This window comes from Oryctolagus cuniculus, chromosome 18, assembly GCF_051225735.1.
Source record: "Oryctolagus cuniculus isolate XC-2025 breed Fujian yellow rabbit chromosome 18, ASM5122573v1, whole genome shotgun sequence".
In the NCBI taxonomy this organism is placed as follows: domain Eukaryota; kingdom Metazoa; phylum Chordata; class Mammalia; order Lagomorpha; family Leporidae; genus Oryctolagus; species Oryctolagus cuniculus.
The window spans coordinates 51,675,676-51,695,134 of NC_142884.1; the positions used below are offsets into that span (position 1 = coordinate 51,675,676).

The 19,459-nt window shown below is 49.7% G+C and overlaps 1 protein-coding gene across 5 annotated transcripts in view; it reads right to left on the bottom strand.

Annotated features, from left to right (window-relative positions):
- The window catches only part of CSNK2A2 (casein kinase 2 alpha 2), a 39,385-nt gene extending 24,343 nt beyond the window's left edge, over positions 1-15,042 (bottom strand). Inside the window, exons 1-3 of one of the 5 annotated variants that reach the window (XM_051846823.3) lie at positions 14,573-15,042; positions 13,710-13,821; positions 2,054-2,155 (exon numbers count right to left, since the gene is read on the bottom strand). In XM_051846823.3, the coding sequence (XP_051702783.1) occupies positions 2,054-2,155; positions 13,710-13,821; positions 14,573-14,676 (318 nt within the window). In that variant the 5' untranslated portion in view covers positions 14,677-15,042. Of the gene's footprint in view, positions 1-2,053; positions 2,156-13,056; positions 13,183-13,709; positions 13,822-14,572 lie in introns of those variants that run through there. The other 4 variants (XM_051846824.3, XM_089319726.1, XM_089319727.1 and 1 more) reach the window with 4 other exon arrangements.
- Between the last annotated feature and the right edge of the window lie 4,417 nt (positions 15,043-19,459).

Sequence of the window (19,459 nt, forward strand, 5' to 3'; positions counted from 1 at the left end):
GGAAAATACATAAAGAAACTACAAAAACAGTACAGCATCACTAAGTTCTGTTAAATTAAAAAAAAAAAAGCAAAACAAAGATGCTCTTGGTATACTACATATTCATATTTTAACATGGTATTTTTTTTTTTTAATGGTACAGCCTCTTTTTCAATTGCGGCCATTTTCAAACATTAGGCAGTCCAAGGCTAGTAATTCCAAAGTTAGTCCAAGCTAATTAGGATGTGACACACTTTTAGTATTTACTGGATACAATCTGCTGCATAACCATCTCTTCAGGGTCTCCTCCTTCTTCAGTCCAACAATTATGATCTGGAAAATAAGCTGGGTGTCCCTCTAAGGTCCAGGTGTTAATGTCTTGATCCCGAGCTTTATGTTAACAAATTCAGGATAGCTTAACTGAACCATGGTATCTGATCGCAGGGCCTCACAGAATGATTAGACTGGGTTAGGCTGTGAGGGCAGAGGCCCTATGAGGGACCCCTGCAGCTAGAGACCCATGGATGTAAAGAGCATTATCCTGTGTCTGCTTCCTGTCTGGCCGTGTGATTCTTCCTCCACAAGCACTCTGCTATCCATCAACTCACCAGACACCAGACCAATGGGACATAAGCCAAAAACAAAACAAAACAAAACAAAAACCCCAAACAAAACACTTGCTTCCCTCTTAAATAGCTCAAGTATTTTAGTTAAGGCAATGAAAGCCGGCTGATACAAATGGTATCATGTCATCCTGGGCAAACCGCCTAACCCTGCAGCCATCAGCTCTTCCAGCTCTACAGTGCTGGTACCATCCCCTCTGCACTGCTGTCAAGATGAAATGATGTGTAGTTAAACCCTAGGAACAGTGCCTGCAATGGCAGGTGCGCCATAGCCACTTCAGAAAGTTAATGGAAAATGGACATTATCAAAAAATTATGCATAAATTTAAAAACTTTTATACCAAAATAAACTTAGCTTTTTATTTCATTATCCACTAAATCTTTGAATTACCCCCTATGAGGATGTCTTTAGTAGACAGAAGCAAAGATCTAACTATGATGGGAGGAGCACAGGAAAATACATGAGGTAGAGCACAGGCTAGGAAGTGAAGTGGAGGGTCCTGCAACCTTAGCTAGTCAAAAATACTGAAGCTTAAGTTATCCACAGGGAGTAAAAACAAAATTAAATGGCACATTTAAAATGGCTAAAATGTAAGTAAAACAATATTTTTGTTCTATCTACACCTACAATTGAGAGCGCTAATGGTGGATGCATGAGAAACAGCAAGACTTCTTCCTTGGGGCTGGCGCTGTGGCGTAGTGGGTAAAGCCGCTGCCTGCAGTGCCAGCATCCCATATGGGTTCTGGTTTGAGTCCCAGCTGCTCCACTTCCGATCCAGCTCTCTGCTATGGCCTGGGAAAGCAGTAGAAGATGACCCAAGTGCTTGGGCCCCTGCACCCACGTGGGAGACCCAGAAGAAGCTTCTGGCTCCTGGCTTTGGATTGGCGCAACTCTGGCCGTTGCGGGCAACTGGGGAGTGAACCAGTGGATGGAAGACCTCCCTCTCTTCTCTGCCTCTCCTTCTCTGTGTAACTCTTTCAAGTAAAATAAATAAATCTTAAAAAAAAAAAAAGACTTCTTTCTCAGAGGGCAATGGGGCTGTCACTTGCTTAACTCTACATCAGATGCCTACATTCAAGTTTCAAATGTCAGGCTTCCCTGAGTGAGCTAAAACAATACAAATCAGTAATAGCAAGCTTTCAAAACTGAGAGAAACGCAGGGCTTCAAAGGAGATAAAAATCTGTGGGCTAAAAATAATGAGGTAAAAGGCATGGGACGGGGGCTTTTCAATACACTTTTAGGTTCTATCAGAGTGGTGAGGACCATCTTATCATTGGGTCACCATGATTTTCTTTCTGGTTTTCAAAACCATTCAGTTGTAAAGACAAACGTCATCACCCCACCAAGTGTCCCTATTTGAGAAGTTAAACACACCTCCCTCCCTCTCCATGCCCACACCTGGGTTCCCTAGTGAACCCCCCCACCCCCCCTCAACCACCAAGCACCTACCACAGGGTCCTTTACAGTGTCAATCAACTTAATGATATTTGTTCCACCACGAAGGTTCTCCAGAATCTTAACCTCTCGTTTTATCTTCTTTTTCTTCACTGGCTTAAATACACAAGAGTTATCAGAAGTGAGATTCCCTTTGAAGGAAATACATGCAGTAAAACTTTAAAACAATGTTAGCTAATCAAATACTGTATGGTATCTTGTACACTCTGCTGTATTAGAGGGCATGCCTACACTGGAAGAGAAAAGATGGAGATACAATGGGCTTGTCCTTAAGAACCTTCACCACCAAGTGAAGTCACTGACAGACTCACACAGCTCACATGTCAAGACCTTTCAGTAGTTACATTTAGAGCACTTGAAAAACTGGAACACCCATGCCACACTTTACAAAAATAAAATGCTTCCTTACCAGATAACTGCCAAATGGAAAATGTTACAGATCTGAACAGCTGTCTATCATGCACTCACCAATGGAAAAACTGAAACAAAATGGTAGACACCTGCTCTGCCAATGAGTTACTGTAATTCTGTCTTCTAGGAGTGAAGACCAGGTCACTGACATCAAGTTACAAACTTGTTTCCCAGCTGCTGGCTCCCATTTCCTGTCACCACTCCCATTTCCTTCACATCTACAATCTGGAACCAGCAGGGCCAGCAACATTCCCCAACGATCTCATCCCTAAAGAGACAGATGCTGGTCAGCAAAGGAGAAAGCCGATCTGTCTGGTACAGCAGTGATTGAAAACCGCTATTTGTGAACCCATCAATGTGCTGGGTAGAAAAAGTAAAGAGCTTAGTCAGAAATACAGCACGCCCATTACCTCTTGCTTAAACAGGGTGAAGAATTCAGAGGATAAAAGTGGTTCTGAAAAATAAGCGTATCACAAGGGAGTACGCCTTATAAGGCACTTAGTAACAGGGACTGGAAGACATTACGTACTCAGTAAATGTTCGCATTAATATTCTCACATTTCTAGTTAGTACTAAGTCATATTCAATCCTCCCAGCATCCTCTGCAGCAGATTCAGCAAAGCTGAGCTATTCGCCAAGGCCACACAGCTCACGTAGGGACAGGAGTCAAATCTGGGCATTCTACGCTGTATGCCATACACAGTCACCTTTGTGCCTGTTTCCCAAGTATGGCTAAAGGGAGAAACAGAACTAAGAAAAAGGAGTGCCCCACGAGCCCCAGGCTGAGAGGCGCCAATGGGTTCTGTGAAACAATCAAGCATGATTTTAACCAGGGAAACCCTCCTCTTCTGTTGGTCACTAAGATACACACAACAGCGCACAGGAGAAGACCGACACACGGAGCACCTGCATCACCTGCGCAACGGCAAGACCGAGTTCTACAAATCAGCTGCCGCAGTGAGGCCCCTGAGGTTAGTCCGTCAGGGCTCCTGTGCAGACCTGGCTGCTGCGCATCTTCCTCACCTCCATGCAGGAAGCTCACCCCTCAGTCTATGTTCAGTAGGAAGCTCAGTACTTGGGGAAAATGAAGTGCTATGCAAGCTGATCAAAAAGACTACAAAGCCTGCGGATTTCAAAACTGTCCGTTTCACGAAACAAACCAAACAACTGTTTCAGATTAAAAAGACATAACAGAGGCTGGCGCTGTGGCAGAGCCACCGCCTGCAGTGCTGGCATCCCATATGGGCACTGGTTCAAATCCCGGCTGCTCCACTTCTGATCCAGCTGCCTGGGAAAGCAGTGGAAGACGGCCCAATTCCTCGGGCCCCTGCACCAGCGTGGGAGACCTGGAATAATCTCCTGGCATCAGATCAGCCCAGCTCTGCCTGTTGTGACCATTTGGGGAGAGAATCAGTGGATGGAAGATTCTCTCTCTCTCTCTCTGCCTCTCTGTAATTCAAATAAATAAATAAATAAATCTTAAAAAAAAAAAAAAAAAAGCCAGCGCCGTGGCTCACTAGGCTAATCCCCCGCCTGCGCCGGCACTCCCAATTGCTCCTCTTCCTGTCCAGCTCTCTGCTGTGGCCCGGGAAGGCAGTGGAGGATGGCCCAAGTGCTTGGGCCCTGCAACCGCATGGGAGACCAGGAGGGAGCACCTGGCTCCTGGCTTCGGATCAGCACAACGTGCCGGCGGCCGTAGCAGCCATTTGGGGAGGTGAACCATCAGAAGGAAGACCTTTCTCTGTCCAAAAAAAAAAAAAGACATGACAACCGAACAATTTGTGGTTTTCTTTTGCTAGAAAGGACATTATGGGATAGGTGCTCAGTACAGCATACAAGAGGCTGCTTTGGGATGCATGCCTACACTCCAAATCAGAGTGCTTGGGTTGAGTCCTGGTTTCACTCCCGATTCCAGCTTCCTGTTAATGTGTACCCTAGGAGGCAGCTGGTGATATGACTCAAGTACCTGGGTCCCTGCCACCAACGAGAGAGACTCAGACTGATTTACCAGCTCTTGGCTTCAGACTGGCCTAGCCTCAGTGGCTCTCAACATTTGGGGAGTGAACTAGGGGATGGAAGATTGGACTGTATGTCCATCTGTCACCTTGCCTTTTAAACAAGTCTTTAAAAAATTTTGGGGGTTAGGAGCCAGCACTGCGGCACAGTGGGTCAAAGCCCTGACCTGAAGCACCAGCATCCCATATGGGCACTGATTCTAGACCTGGCTGCTCCTCTTCCAATCCAGCTCTCTGCTATGGCCTGGGAAAGCAGTAGAAGATGGCCCAAGTCCTTGGGCCCCTGCACCCATGTAGGAGACCCGGAGGAAGCTCCTGGCCCCTGGCTTCGTATCGGCACAGCTCCAGCCATTGCGACCATCTGGGGAGTGAACCAGCTTATGGAAGACCTCTCTGCCTCTACCTCTCTAACTCTTTCAAATAAATAAAATAAATCTTTAAAAAAAAATTGGGTGGGTGGGGGCTGAAATTGTGGCATAATGGGTTAAGCACCTGTCTGCAACGGAGGCATCCCATATGGGTGCAGGTTCAAGTCCCGTCTATTCTACTTCTTTTTTAATTTATTTGACAGGTAGAGTTATGGACGGTGAGAGAGACAGACAGAGTGAAAGGTCTTCCTTCCGTTGGTTCACTCCCCAAATGGCCGCTACGGCCGGCACTGCACCGATCCGAAGCCAGGAGCCAGGTGCTTCCTCCTGGTCTCCCACGCGGGTGCAGGGGCCCAAGCACCTGGGGCATCGTCTACTGCCCTCTCGGGCCACAGCAGAGAGCTGGACTGGAAGAGAGCAACTGGGACTAGAACCGGTGCCCACATGGGATGCCAGGCTGCAGGCAGAGGATTAACCAAGTGAGCCACGGCACCAGCCCCATATTCTACTTCCAATCCATCTCCCTGCCAATGTACCTGTGAAGGCAAAAGATGTGCCAAGTGCTTGGGCCTCCACACACACACACACACACAGGAGACCCAGATGAAGCTCCTGGCTTCATTCAGCCTGGTTCAGCCTGGTTCAGCCCTGGCCATTGTGGCCATCTGGGGTGTGAACCAGTGGATGGGAAATCTCTCTCCCTCTCTGTAGCTGCCTTTCAAATAAATAAATCTTTGAAAAATTTTTTCTAATTTTTAAAACAAGCATAAAGATAACTGCTAAATACAGATGAAGACTGTAGATTAATTAAAATAATTGTATCAATGTTAATTTTTGCTATTTGATCAAGGCAGTATATGGTCATATAAGAAACTGTCCTTGTTTTTAGGAAATACACACTACTTAGGGATGACTGTAACTTACCTTCAAGTACTTTAGAATATGCACAAACCTATATATGTATACAGATATGTACATACATGTAAATGTATGGGACATACTCACATGGAAAAGAGAAGGCTAAAGTGAATGCTAACATTTGAGGAATCTGGGTACAAGACATATGGGAACTCCTGCAACTTTAAGTCTAAAACTACATCAGGAAGAAAAATACAAGCTGGCTACCTTGTGTATCAATGCTAACAGTATATTATTCAATGCTTTCACAGCAAGCAAAGTCTATGGAGCTGTCACTCACTACTAGAAAGCAGCTTCAGATCTGTGGGAGTAGTAACAGAGAGGGGAGGAAGAACCCAGCCAGAGCCTGCACACAACCCCAAACCTCTCCTGCACCCAACAGTCACACCAGCTTCTTCCTGGGGGTGGGAGCCGTTTAAGCAGCTGCCCCAGATAAAGCCCTGCATTGCTCTCTTATTCAGCAACAGGTCGAGCAGGCACACTGTTCCCAGGCAACCCAGTTAGGAGGAAGCTATCTTTTGATCTGTCTGAAGGTAACTTGTACAGCAAACGAAGCAGATGTGACTGCCCAACTGGTAGCAATCTAACAACTTCCCAAACCAGAGACTGGCACCAGCAGGACAACTTGAAGTGGCACAATGGAGTCCCGCAGCAGCTGCAGTCCTCACGTGGATGAAAGACCAACAGATCGCAAAAAAGCAAAGACCTGCAGCCCAGGGCATTCTCCTCCAGGCATCAAGAGCCAGGCTGCAGGGGCCAGCGCGGTGGCACAGTGGGTTAAAGCCCTGACCTGCAGTGCTGGAATCCCATATGGGTTCTGGTTTGACTCCCGGCTGCTTCACTTCTGATCCAGCTCCCTGCTAATGGCCTGGGAAACCAGTGGAAGATGGCCCAGGTCCTTGGGCCCCTGCACCCACGTGAGACCTGGAAGAAGCTCCTGGCTCCTACTTCAGATCAACCCAGCCCTGGCCATTACGGCCATTTGGGGAGCGAGCCAGCAGATGGAAGACACCTCTCTCTTTCTCTCTCTCTCTGTAAGTCTTTCAAATAAACAAAATAAATCTTACAAAAAAAAAAAAAAAGGTAAAGCAAAAAAGGAATCTGGCTGCAGGCAGCTCCCTTTAGCCTTAGTTTATTTCTCTGAACCTGACAGGTGTTCCAGAAGTTTAAACACAATTAATTCCAAGGCAAGGCAAGTACCTTCTACTTCTACAAATGGAATAGGAGAGAAATTTAGGATTTATGAGAGAACTGTTGGAATCCTAAGGAAAATAAATGAGGAGTTTTATAGCAGTAAGGATGCTCTGCCTGGAGTCTGTACCCACTCCCCACCAGGTGCACAAACGGCGAAAGCACACGCATCCTCAAGACAATCCTGTGTTTCACCTCGCAGTTCAGAAAGTCTGCCACGCAGTGCTCATTTATTCTGATTCATGGGCTACCTGTCTGATGTTTAAACTGGCTAAACTATTTTCCAAAACAAAAAAGAACTCAAAGTACCTACAGAAAAGTGGCAAAAAGTTAAAGAAAGGACATTTAAAGTGTAGACTTCCTAACCTACAATGAACAATCGCCATAATTGTTGGCAAGAGTGTAGAAGTGTCGAGGAAGAAAGCTCAGCCTGGACAGATCTTTCATCTCGACAGTATCTCTAACACCCACTGCACCTGGGCTTCAACAGTTTATTTCTTCACAATCCCGTTTCTTCTAATCTTTCAAGTCTTGCCATTCCAATTATACTATTAGTTCCTGGAGAGAAGCTATTTATTCTCAGGATTAAAAACTTTTTAATATATAAAAGGGCGAGGTATAAAATAAAACTGACAATGAGATACCACCTCATACACATTAGAATGGCTACTTTACACTTACAAATGGTTAATTTTGGGGGCCAGTGCTGTGGTGTAGGTTAAGCCTCCACCTGTCGTACTAGCATCCCATATGGGTGCCAGTCCGAGTCCTGGCTGCTCCACTTCCTATCCAGCTCCCTGCTGATGGCCTGGGAAAGCAGTAGAAGATGGTTCAAGTACTTGGGCCCCTGTACCTGGAAGAAGCTCCTGGCTTTGGATCAGCCCAGCTCCGGCCATTGCAGCCATTTGGGGAGTGAACCAGCAGATGGAAATTTCTGTCTCTCCCTCTTTCTGTCTATCTCTGGCTTGCAAATACATTTTTTAAAAATGGTAAATTTTATATTGTATGCACCTACAATAAAAAAAAAAAGGGAAAAAACAGGCATATAGTGAGCCTTTGAATCCCACCAAGAGAATGTTACAACTCTTTCTGCTGTTGGTTCTGCCTCTAAATTTGTTTACTTGGTCTAACCATAACATTGTTAGTACAATATATTGCTCCTAGTGCAAGTCACTGTCTGTCTGTCTGTCTATCTATCGTTCGATCGACCCAGTTTCCTGCCGGTGGCCTAGGAAAAGCACTGGGAAGATGACCCAAGTGCTTGGGCTCCTGCAGCCATGTGGAAGATCCACATGAACCAGATGACGGAGGATCTCCCTCTCTCCCTTAACTCTTTCAAACAAACAAACAAACAAAAAAAAAAAAAAGAGGGGGAGGTCCAAAGCATATAACTGAAGAGCTCGATGCAGAACCCAAGTGCGCCCTCCACGCACAGCCTAAGGTGCGCCCTCGGCTGTGAGGCGGCAGACACTGCTGATAGTCTACAGATGACCTGCAGCCCTGCCCCACACATGGAAATGAATATTCCATATCAAGAGATTCTTTGCACACATAGCTTACTCTCTAGTAACTCTAACATAAAAAATGTAAAGAATATTAACCCCAAAATCTAGTAAGTGGTCTTGATGAGACTTGGAAAAATCGTATGGATTAAAAAAATAAAAACACTGCCTACTGAGGCTTCAAGCCCAAGAGAGTAAAGTAGCATTTCACGTATGCCGTGGACACAAATCACGGAGAACCCAGGCCCGGGTCCCTGGAGCTCTCTGGTGTTGACTCACCCCACATTCAACTAGCAATGGGGCAACTGTAAAAATCATCAGAAACAAATGAATTTCCTTGCACTTCTCGTGAGTGTTCTTCAGTCTCTGCACAGCCCAGCACATCACGGACCCAGCAACGTGCTATACCTAGCGCTTGCACCCCTCAGTCAAGTGACCCTGAATAAATAACATACATTACATCTTTTCTCTGGGTCCTGGTGCATCTGTAAAAAGGGTTTGGATTTTAAAGGTTTCTAAGCTCCTATGTCCTGTGACACAGGTTAGCCACACTCTCCATCTGTGACCCCGCAAACGTCATACTAGAAACAGCACTGACAGTTCTCACACAATTCTGAACAATTACTGTTAATGTTAGTAATACTTTAATAATATTGGGGGCCGGTGCTGTGGCCTACTGGGTAAAGCAGCTGCCTGCAGTGCTGGCATCCCACCGTTTCGAGTCCAGGCTGTTCCACTTCTGATCCAGCTCTCTGCTATGGCCTGGGAAAGCAGTAAAAGATGGCCCAAGTACTGCCCCTGCGTGGGAGACCTGGAAGAAGCTCCTGGCTCCTGGCTTTGGAGCAGCCCAGCTCTAGCTGTTGGGGCCATTTGGGGAGTGAACCAGTCAATGGAAGACACCTCTCTCTGCCTTTCCAGTAAATAAATAAATCTTAAAAAAAAAAAATACATTGTTTTAACCACTATGAGACATTTGTGAAAGCGAGAATTCACCAAAACTGTAGATCAGTATCACTGATGTGTAGCTTCAGAAGCTGTCTTGGTACACATGCCTGAATGGAGGGTATAAAACCTACCACCACAGAAAGTAGAAATAAAAGAGAAAGCACTCTATCATCATGAAACAAACACCAGTTTGATACAACATAAAGATCACCAGTTCACTATGAAGGTATGAATAAGGATCCATAATCAACATTACTCCTTTAACACTACTTCCTGCCAACACAAAATGCTAAGAACATCTATAGGGGCCAGCACTGTGGCATAGCAGGTAAACCCACTGCTTAGAATGCCAGCATTCCTTATGGGCACTGGTTTGAGACCTGGCTGCTCTACCTCCAATCCAGCTCCCTGCTAATGTGCTTGCCTGGGAAAGCAGCGGAGAATGGCCCAAGTGCTTGGGCCCCTGAACCCATGTAGTAGACCTGCAGGGAGCTCCTGGCTTCACCTGGCCCCACATGGGCTGTTCCAACCATTTGGAGTGAACCAGCAGATGGAAGATATCTCTCTTTCTAATTTTGTCATTCAAATATATAAAACTTAAAAAAAATAAAAAACACCAAAACAAGACTATCAATAGGAAGCCTTGTCATTGGAGCACTGGCTCTAAAAGCTGTAAAATTTTTTTTAAAGATTTACTTATTTATTTGAAAGTCAGAGTTAAAGAGAGAGGTCTTCCATCCACTGGTTCACTCCCCAGTTGGCCACAACAGCCAGAACTGTGCTGATCTGAAGCCAGGAGCTTCTTCCTGGTCTCCCATGTGCGTGTAGGAGCTGGACTTGGGCCATCCTCTACTGCTTTCCCAGGCCATAGCAGAGAGCCGGATTGGAAGTGCAGCAGCCAGGATACAAACCAGTACCCATATGGGACACGGGCTCTGCAGGGAGCGGCTTTTACCCACTACGCCACAGCGCCGGCCCCTACATTTATTTTTATTTATTTATTTATTTGACAGAGTTAGTGAGAGAGACAAGGATCTTCCTTCCATTGGTTCACTCCCCAAATGGCCACTATGGCCGGCGCGCTACGCCAATCCGAAGCCAGGAGCCAGGTGCTCCCTCCTGGTCTCCCATGCGGTTGCAGGGCCCAAGCACTTGGGCCATCCTCCACTGCCTTCCCGGGCCACAGCAGAGAGCTGGACTGAAAGAGGAGCAACCGGGACAAGAACCCAGCACCCATATGGGATGCTGGCGCCAAGTGAGCCACGGCACTAGCCCCCCTACATTTATTTTTGAAAAACAGTGTTGCTCTCAGCTTCTGCATAGGAAATAGCAGTTTAATTTGAAAGACGCCAAGGACTCAAGAAGCTGCAGTCCACACTCCCATGCAGGGTACACAAATTCTACAAGTTGTCACAAACGGCCAAAGGCTTTTTATTTCTATGTGTATCTTTCTCACTTTTTTAAAAAAGGCACTGAATGGGGCTGGCGCTGCGGCATAGCGGGTTAATGCCCTGGCCTGAGGTGCCGGTTGGAGACCCAGCTGCTCCACTTCTGATCCAGCTCTCTGCTATGGTCTGGGAAAGCAGTAGAAGATGGCCCAAGTCCTTGGGTCCCTGCACCCGCATGGGGGACCACAGGGAAGTTCCTGGCTCCTGGCTTCAGATCGGCGCAGCTCCGGCCATTGCAGCCATCTAGGGAGTGAACCATTAGACGGAAGACCTCTCTCTCCCTGTGTAACTCTGACTTTCAAATAAATAAATAAAATCTTTAAAAAATAAAAAAGGAACTGAAGAACAGTTTTTTTTCGAAACCAAAAGATGAAATTTCTGACACTGAAGGAGCTTTCTGTTCTGCTATATAAACCTCTACCATTTCCCCCCTTTTCTCCTCAAAACAATTTCTGTAAAAAAAAAAAGTATAAGCTCCATAGTGACTGAACAACTCTTGAGACTTCAGTCTCAGAACTTTACTTGATAGAGGCATTTTGCACACCAGTTTTTAAATTCCTAAAACGTAATGGCCCCAATACATTCTGATCATTGAAATAATTGGAAATGTACCAATGACAATGTATGTCATTTATGAATGACATAAAACTCCTCCACAGTCACTCCCCTTGCAGCCTCTATCAGCTATAGGGAAGAACTGACGACACTTGTAACTGACAGCAGAGAGAGGGAAGACTCCTCCTCCCCAAGGGGGACCCCCTGCACCTCAGTCACGTGTGCACATTAACACTTAGCTCCCGCCTGCAACTGCAACGTATGCAGTAGCCTTACACGACAGGGAAGCCTTTTCTCCATTCCTCTAAACACAGCAGCTATTTCCTATGAGCAAACAGCACAGCGGTAGGCATCAGTCCTAACTTCATCTCTGAGTAATGGAGCGCAACTCTGGATAAAGACCTTACTCTTTAAAACAGTACTTTTAATCCACTTTCCCAACAATACAATTAGTGGTTTCTTATCCCATCCTTTAGACAGGAACAACATCTGGATAGAAACGCTGCAGGGCTTTGGAAAGCATACAGAAGGAGTGTAGTGTTCAGCCCTGGAAGCAAGGTGGTTCACGCCGCACCGTGAAAAGAAGCAACAAGAAACGCTTCATCAACTGGACACCAGAGGGGCCTGCGGAGCTCATTCCAGAACACTGGAACTTACTCTGGGCGCAACATGAAGATCCCGCAATCCAGCGCCGAAGAAAGCTGAGAGGGAAAAGCAGGGAGCAGCAGTGCTGGTGGTGAGCTGCGTGAGTTTCTTTGTGCCTGGGCCTCTCCTTTGTAAAAACCACCTGTGGCAGTCTTCATATTGAGTTCCCTAAAACATCCCAGCACGCTTCAGAGAACAGGAAAAACTCTCTAGTCACCAGGAAGTGCTGTGCAAGGGTGACCCAGGAGCAACGCGATGCTCTCCTAGACAGACAGGCATTCACACACACACCTGAACGCTGTGCCGTTCAAAGAGGACACAGGAAATGGCACTTATTCTAACAATGCTGCTGTTGCACCAAAGTTTAGACATTTTTCTGGAACTGCCTCAGAGTCAGCACTCATTCTTCCAGACAGACAGCTGGGGAATACGGCTATTTCTAATTCCAACTTCAGCTCTGCTTCAAGTCAAAGCAGCCTGCAGTAAAGCATTTTGCTTATGTACACAGAGGAATTACATGGTCTCCCCAGGTGACTGCCTTGAAGGGAACACCATTTCTTCACATATTTATGCTTGTTGGGGTTGGGGGGAGGCCCTGGGACTTCACTGGTGGCTCATATTCAGGGGAGGGGGCGCCAGTCTGCAAATCCCTAACACCCGTCCCTCACTTCATGTGCCCAGCGTCTGACGGCACAGCGGCCTCTGCCGCTTTCTCTCTACCAGAATCCTGCTCCTCCGTCATCAGCTAGGACGGCACTGAGCGAGGCTGCTGGGCACGGTTCTGAGAGGCGGCTCCCAGAAAGCCTGAGCCCGGCCCGAGAGGACAGGGCCTCCCCGCACAGCCTGACACGCACAGGCAGCTTCTGAGCCCCACAGCCCCCGCCACAGACCCTCTCCAAACACACGTTCAGGGATCTGGCGATAATGAAGACCCATGACAGCTTCTAAGAACGACTTTGCAGGACACCCAGTAAAACATTATTAAAGCCACACAGTTACCTGAAGCCAACTCTTCAGGCTCATTACATCTTCACTCAAGAGATAACAGAAGGCCTATCATCAAACTTAAGATTGCGAAAGCAGACATCAGACAGTTTTGTTCCAACAGCTTGAGTGATTAAAAGTGCCTTCTAACTCCAGTTTTACTAGCTGATAAGCAGCTCCATGGCTCCCAGCACTCCCTGCGCCCCTCAGCTGTCCCACCTGAAACTTCACTGTCAGAGGAGAAACAAGTGGTTATCACCCCGAGGAGTTTCCTTCCCCTTGGCTCCAGTTTTCTCCAACTTTCTTTGTGGACTAACAAACACAGCGCTCAAAGAGCCCTCGGATCCATGGAATCTCCATGAAAAGGCTTTTCTTCCCTCTGAATATTTATTTATTTTGTAACAAATGGGGCCCTTTTGGGATTTTTGCTTTGGGAACCTCTAATTTACATTTTAGAACAAGGGTGTTCCTGATCCGTTCTGCTTAGATTTAAGGCCGGTCTGCGTGTTTTCTTAAGTCCAAGGAAAACGGGGTGGGATCCGGGCGTCCTGGACAGAAGAGACATAACGCAAGAGCCGGCACAGCTCGTTCTAGAAACGAGGCTCGGGTAACTCACGTCCTTTTGGCCTGTGGGGGAAAAAGTTACAAACCACTTATAGGAGACTCACCTTCAGAATTTTTACAACCACTCTCTCATTGTTGGTGATGTTAATGGCCTCAAATACTTCGCTATACTTTCCCCGACCAAGTTTTCGAACCAGCTGGTAATCATCTTGATTACTGTGAGAGGCAAAAGACACACATAAATGCTGGGCCTTGGGGTCCGCCGAGCCTATGCCCACGATACGCCCCGGCCGGCCACTTCCACGAACCAAGCGCTTGGAAGTGTCTATAATCCATGCTGCAACTCAGTCCCTATATGAAAGCTACAACACACACCAGGCTCCTGCTGCTCTGCAGGGCTCCCAACCTAACTGGTCCCTTGTAACTTGGGGGTAGACGCTCTGAGTCCATCATCCATCTCGCAGACCCTGGGAGCACTCCGCCCTGCCCGCGGTTCCACAGCACCTGCCCCCTATTTCACACCCCGAAGGTAGCCAGCGCCAGCTCTGAGAATCTGCACATCTTTCGAAAAAATCCCCCCCACCCCGCCTCGTGTCAGAAAACTAAAAAAGCAGCGCATTTTCAAAGAAGACAGCTGTTGACTCCCCACCCCGAGAGAAACCCCCAGCCTGAGGGGCGGCTGCTGCCTCCCTTCCGCGCTAGGCCCTGGTCCCCCCCTCCCCCCGCCGGAGGGAAGGGGCAAGAGGGGTGCACAGAGCGGGGGGCGGGGGAGGAACGGCCGCGGGTGAGGGAAGAGGAAGAGGAGGACATGTGCGAGGTGGGGGCCTCTGCCGCCCAGCTCAGCCCTGCCCCGGCGAGCGGCCTGCGGGAGGCAGATCGCGGGGGCCGAGTGCGGTTTGCGCCGGGGGGCGGCCCGGCGGGGGTGGGGGTGAGAGGCCCCGGCGGGGGGCGGCGGCGGCGGCTTTACCCCCAGCTCGGGACGTGAGCCTCGTAGTCCCAGTAATCGCGGCTCCTCAGGCTGTTCACTTCGGCGTAGACCCGGGCCCTGCTGCCCGCGGCCGGGCCGGGCATGGCGGGCGGGACCGGGGGGCGCCGCGGGGCGCAGAGGGCGGCGGCGGCGGCGCGGCGGGGGGCGCGGGGCGGCGGGCGAAGGAGGCGGCGGGCCGCGGGGCGCCGGAGGAGGAGGAGGAGCGCGGCGGCGGGCGGCCGCGCCAGGCCGGGCCCGCGGGGGCGGGCGGGCTGGGGGCGCGGGGGGCGCCGGCCGAGCCGGCCCGGCCCTGGAGCAGCCGGCGGGGCGGCGGGGCGGGCGGCGCTCGCGCTCCGCGGCGGCCTCCGCTCGGCTCGCGGCCCCCAGGCGGCGGCGGCGGCTGCGGCGACGGCGGCGGCGACGGCACCGGCAGCGGCAGCCACCGGCCGGGAAAGGGGCAGCGGCGAAGAAGGAGGAGGAGGAGGAGGAGGAGGCGGAGGAAACCCGGAAAAGGGGCCGCGCTCACTAGGAGCGGCCGCCGCCCAGCCCGGGGCCGCCCAGGCTCACAGCGCCCCCTGCAGCGTGGGGGGACCCGCGGGGCGGTGCCGGCCCCGCCCCCGCCCCGCCCCCCGCCCCGGCGCGCCGGTCCGGCTCTCCGCATCCTGGGGCTGGCCGGGTCTCTCCCGCAGGGCCATCCCGCCTGCCGTCGGCTGCCCTTGAGCCCTTGAGGACTGACCCCGAGACGCCCACCCCAAGACCGTCACCTCTGGTCATCCAGACCTTACCCACCCCAAGACCTCCCGCAGTACCCGGTCTTGATAGCCCTGTTACCCAACCGCTCTTCCCCAGTGACGCACTCTTCAACCGCAGAACCTCCCCCACCTCAAGATGTCCCCTCCCCTCGTGTGTGTGTGTTTTAATCCCTTTTCCCCGCTGTGGACCCTGCTCTGTCACTCGCAGACTCCTTGTCCTGAGACCCCATGCTCCTTCATCCCAAGTCTTCCCCACAAAACCCCTCTCCTACACCGTCCCCCACGTTCTCTTCCAGAGCCTTCTCTGAACGTCCACTTCGGTCACTTGGTTAAGCTGGGGTGGCCAGTCTGGCCTGTTTTGTGCCTTCTAGCCCTGAACTCTCTTCTCTCCTGCATCTTCTGGGTCTTCCTTGTGGCTGGCTCCCCCTTCTGCCCCACTCTTAGCGGCCCCTCACCCAGCCAGCCAGCTCTGACTCCCATCCTTTTTCATGCTGCTTCCTGGATAAGGCCCTTGATGGAGTTCAGCATTGTAGATTACCCTGCCGCCTGGGCATCCCGCATGAACTCTGGTTGGGGTCCTGGCTGCCTCTCTCTCTCTCTCTCTCTCTCTCCCCCTCCTTCCCTCCATCTCCTCCTGTCTGTGACTCTGCCTTTCAGATAAACTAAATCTTTAAGAAAAAAAGACCCAGGGCAAGCATTGCAGTGTGGAAGGTTAAGCCACCACCTGTAACACTGGCTTCTCGTTTGGGCACCAGTTTGAGTCCCAGCTACTCCACTTCCAATCCAGTTCCTTGCTAATGAGCCTGGGAAAGCAGCAGAAGGTGGCCCCCAAGTCACTGGGCCCCTGGAATGCACATGGGAGACCTGGCTTCGCCTAGGCCAGCCCTGACCTTTATGGCCATTTGGGGAGTGAACCAGTAGATGGAAGATTTCTCTCTGTCTCTCCCTCTCTAACTCTGCCTTTCACATAAATTCTTTTTAAAGGAGAAAAAAAAAAAAGACCCTTGATACAGCTAAAAGCACAGATTATGGAGTCAGAGCTATCCAAACGTGAGTCCCAGCTCTGCTGCTTACAAGCTGTGTCCTTGAACCAATTACTTAACCTCTCTTGGCTGCAGATTTCACAGCATGAAACTGCTGATGGCGCTCACTTCCCAGGGTTGTGCAAAGAACCCAGACTGGGCAAACCTTGTAAAACGCTCGGAGCGGTGCTCAGTATTAGAATACTCAGTGCACTGCACGACCAGTACCAGACCAGGGCCTTATTCCTGTCATGTTTCCCTCCAGGAGACGAGCCCACGTGCCTTGCAGTTCCTCCCACCCTTCCAGGTGACCAAGGGACACCTCCACCCCCACTTTCCTATGGCTGACTCCTTTTTCCTCTTCAAGTCTCACCTTTAAGTCACTCTGTCTAAAGTGATGTTTCTGTATCTCAACACCCCAGCCGCATGCATCACAAAACTGCACATCTTGGCACGGGTTATTTCCTGGTTTATTGTCTGTCCTCTCCCCACTGTGAAAACAGTGTGAAAGCAAGGAGTGGCTCTGGCAGCCCCTCACCGGCTCACCCAGCAGTTGCCACAGTCAGAGGCCTCCAGTGGTGCTAACTCACAGAGGACTTACGGGTTAACCCACGGAGAACCTAGGCGTCACTGCCTTAACTGCGGCCCAGACTTATCATCCACAAGGAACCAGCTGAGCCTTCAAAGTGACACGCTAACGGGGGACATATCACCAATGGTTCCTCCTGCCAAAAATGCGGAACCTGAATTTAATCGTGACACAATCAGACCAATGCAAACTGCAGAATATCCTGCAATGTGGCTAGCCTGGACTCTTCAAAAATGCCGGTGTCACAAGAGAAACAAAACCGAACCCTGTAGTCATGCTCTTGACTACAGGAGACTGACTTGGCTATGGATCGGCGCAGCTCCAGCCATTGCGGCCAACTGGGGAGTGAACCAGAGGATGGAAGACCTCTCTCTCTCTCTCTCTGCCTCTCCTTCTCACTCTGTATAAAACTTTGACTTTCAAGTAAAATAAAAAAATCTTCAAAAAAATAATAAATAAAGGAGACGGAGAGACCTAAGTGAAGTGAACAATTCTGGACCAGATTGTGGGTTCAGAAAGAAAGGTGGAAAGGAGAGGAAAGAGGAAGAAAGAATATAGTTAACAAAGGACACCGCTGGGAAGACTTGCATCTAGGATGTCCGCTCTGTGATAGCATTGGATAAATGTTAAGTTCTGTGAGTGCGAGCCATGTACTGTGGTTGACACAGCAAGGACATAAGCCTTGGAGCCTTGTCCATGTGACTGAAAGTAGATCCAATCCTCCAGGGACTTCCTAGACCTCCAAATTCTTCCTCAAATGAGTTTGACCCCCACTTCAGTCATTTAGCCCTCAAAAAACCCACGCAAACCAGCTCAGCCCTGCCTAACGCCTTCCCCCTCATGGCCCTCAGTTGCCTTATGCTGTGTGAACGTAGCCTGTGAAAGAGTTCAGACCTTCGACCATGTGTGTGTCCTGTGTGCACACTGGTAGAGGGCCCCTCTCAGGTTTATTCCCTTGAGTAAACTTGCTCTGGCTGTGAGTTCGTATCTTGCCTCCTCTTTGTCCGGCACTTCTTTCCTAACAGTGATTATTCTGGAGAACAACTGGATTTTCAGAGCCTAGTGAGGAAGTATTTAGGAAGCATTATATCTGCAACTTATTCTCGAATGGTTCTCCAGAAAGACACGGGTCCTTGAGAGCCTAAGTACACAAGGTGGGAGGGAAGCCATGGAGGGGAGAAGCGGGCGCTCAGTGATGAATGTGGTTGAGGAGTATGTGAGTTTTGAGTAGATTGGGAAATCTTCTAAATACAAACTGGGAGAAAATCAGTGAGGCATTTATGGAAAAAGTGGGCTTTAGGATTTAGTTCCCGTGCCTGCGAACCTCCCGGAAAGTCTCGCACCAGAAGATACAGCTCTTCTCAAGCTCATATTGGAGCATTACAGCTTCCTTCTGACACGTCCCTGTGAACTAGCCCAGCGCAGATATTCTTAATCCTAAGCCCTTGGTTGAGCTTCCTGGGTTCCTTGAACCCCGATGTTGTGCACAAAATGTGTGAATCAGTGTGTGTGTGTGTGTGTGTGTGTGTTCTTAGCATACATCAAATTCTCAAAGGAGGCCATGACCCAAAAAGAATTCCAAACCACTGATGTGACTACTATGTCCACCTCTAGCTGGGGCCCCACTCCTCATCTCCACCCTCACCCACCTCTGACCCCACCCTCCCTCCCTGCACCTTCCTCTCATTCCTCACCACCTAACCCACACCCATCTCATGTAACCTGCTCCCACACCTGTGGTGTGTCTGAGGAGTCACTCACCCACACACACTCTGGTGCAACACACTCTTGGATTTGGCTGACACCTCACTAACTCAGCCAGCCCTGAAATCTGCAGTCAGTGCTCCCCCAGCCAAATGCAATATGTTTTTATGGTTTGTCGGGAGGTAGGCTGGGCACCCCACGGAACTGGCGGAGACCCACTGCCTCTCCTTCCTGCCTTCCCAACATGCAGCAGGCTGGGCGTGAGTTAACAAGGGCGATGTGAGATGGTATCAATGCAACCCTCGCTGAAGGAGTCGCCTTTGGATGTGGCAAGGGGCAGGCCGGTGACTCTGCAGGGGTGGGTGACCAGGCAGGGGGATTCAGTGAACCAGCATTGATTTCCCCTAATGACTGTGGGAGTGCGATTTCGGGGTGAGTATAATTCATGGCTACAACAAGGGAGAATCAACAAGGGCATCTTGAGTTAAATAGCCCAACCTCCCCAGTGCCCCAAATTCTACCTAAATACCAAAACAGTCACCCAACACAAATACATTTTAAAACCCCAGGAAGACCACCTTCTATCTTTGTAAGATCTATTTCCAAGACACGTGAGAGGTTTACAGGTTTTAAGAAGCCAGTCTAGGGGCTGGCGCTATGATGTAGTGGGTAAAGCTGCCTCCTGCAGTGCCAGCACCCATATGGGCACCTGTTCAAGTCCCGGCTGTTTCACTTCTGATCCAGCTCTTTGCTATGGCCTGGAAAGGCAGTGGAAGATGGCCCAGGTCCTTGGGCCCCTGCACCCATGTGGGAGACCCGG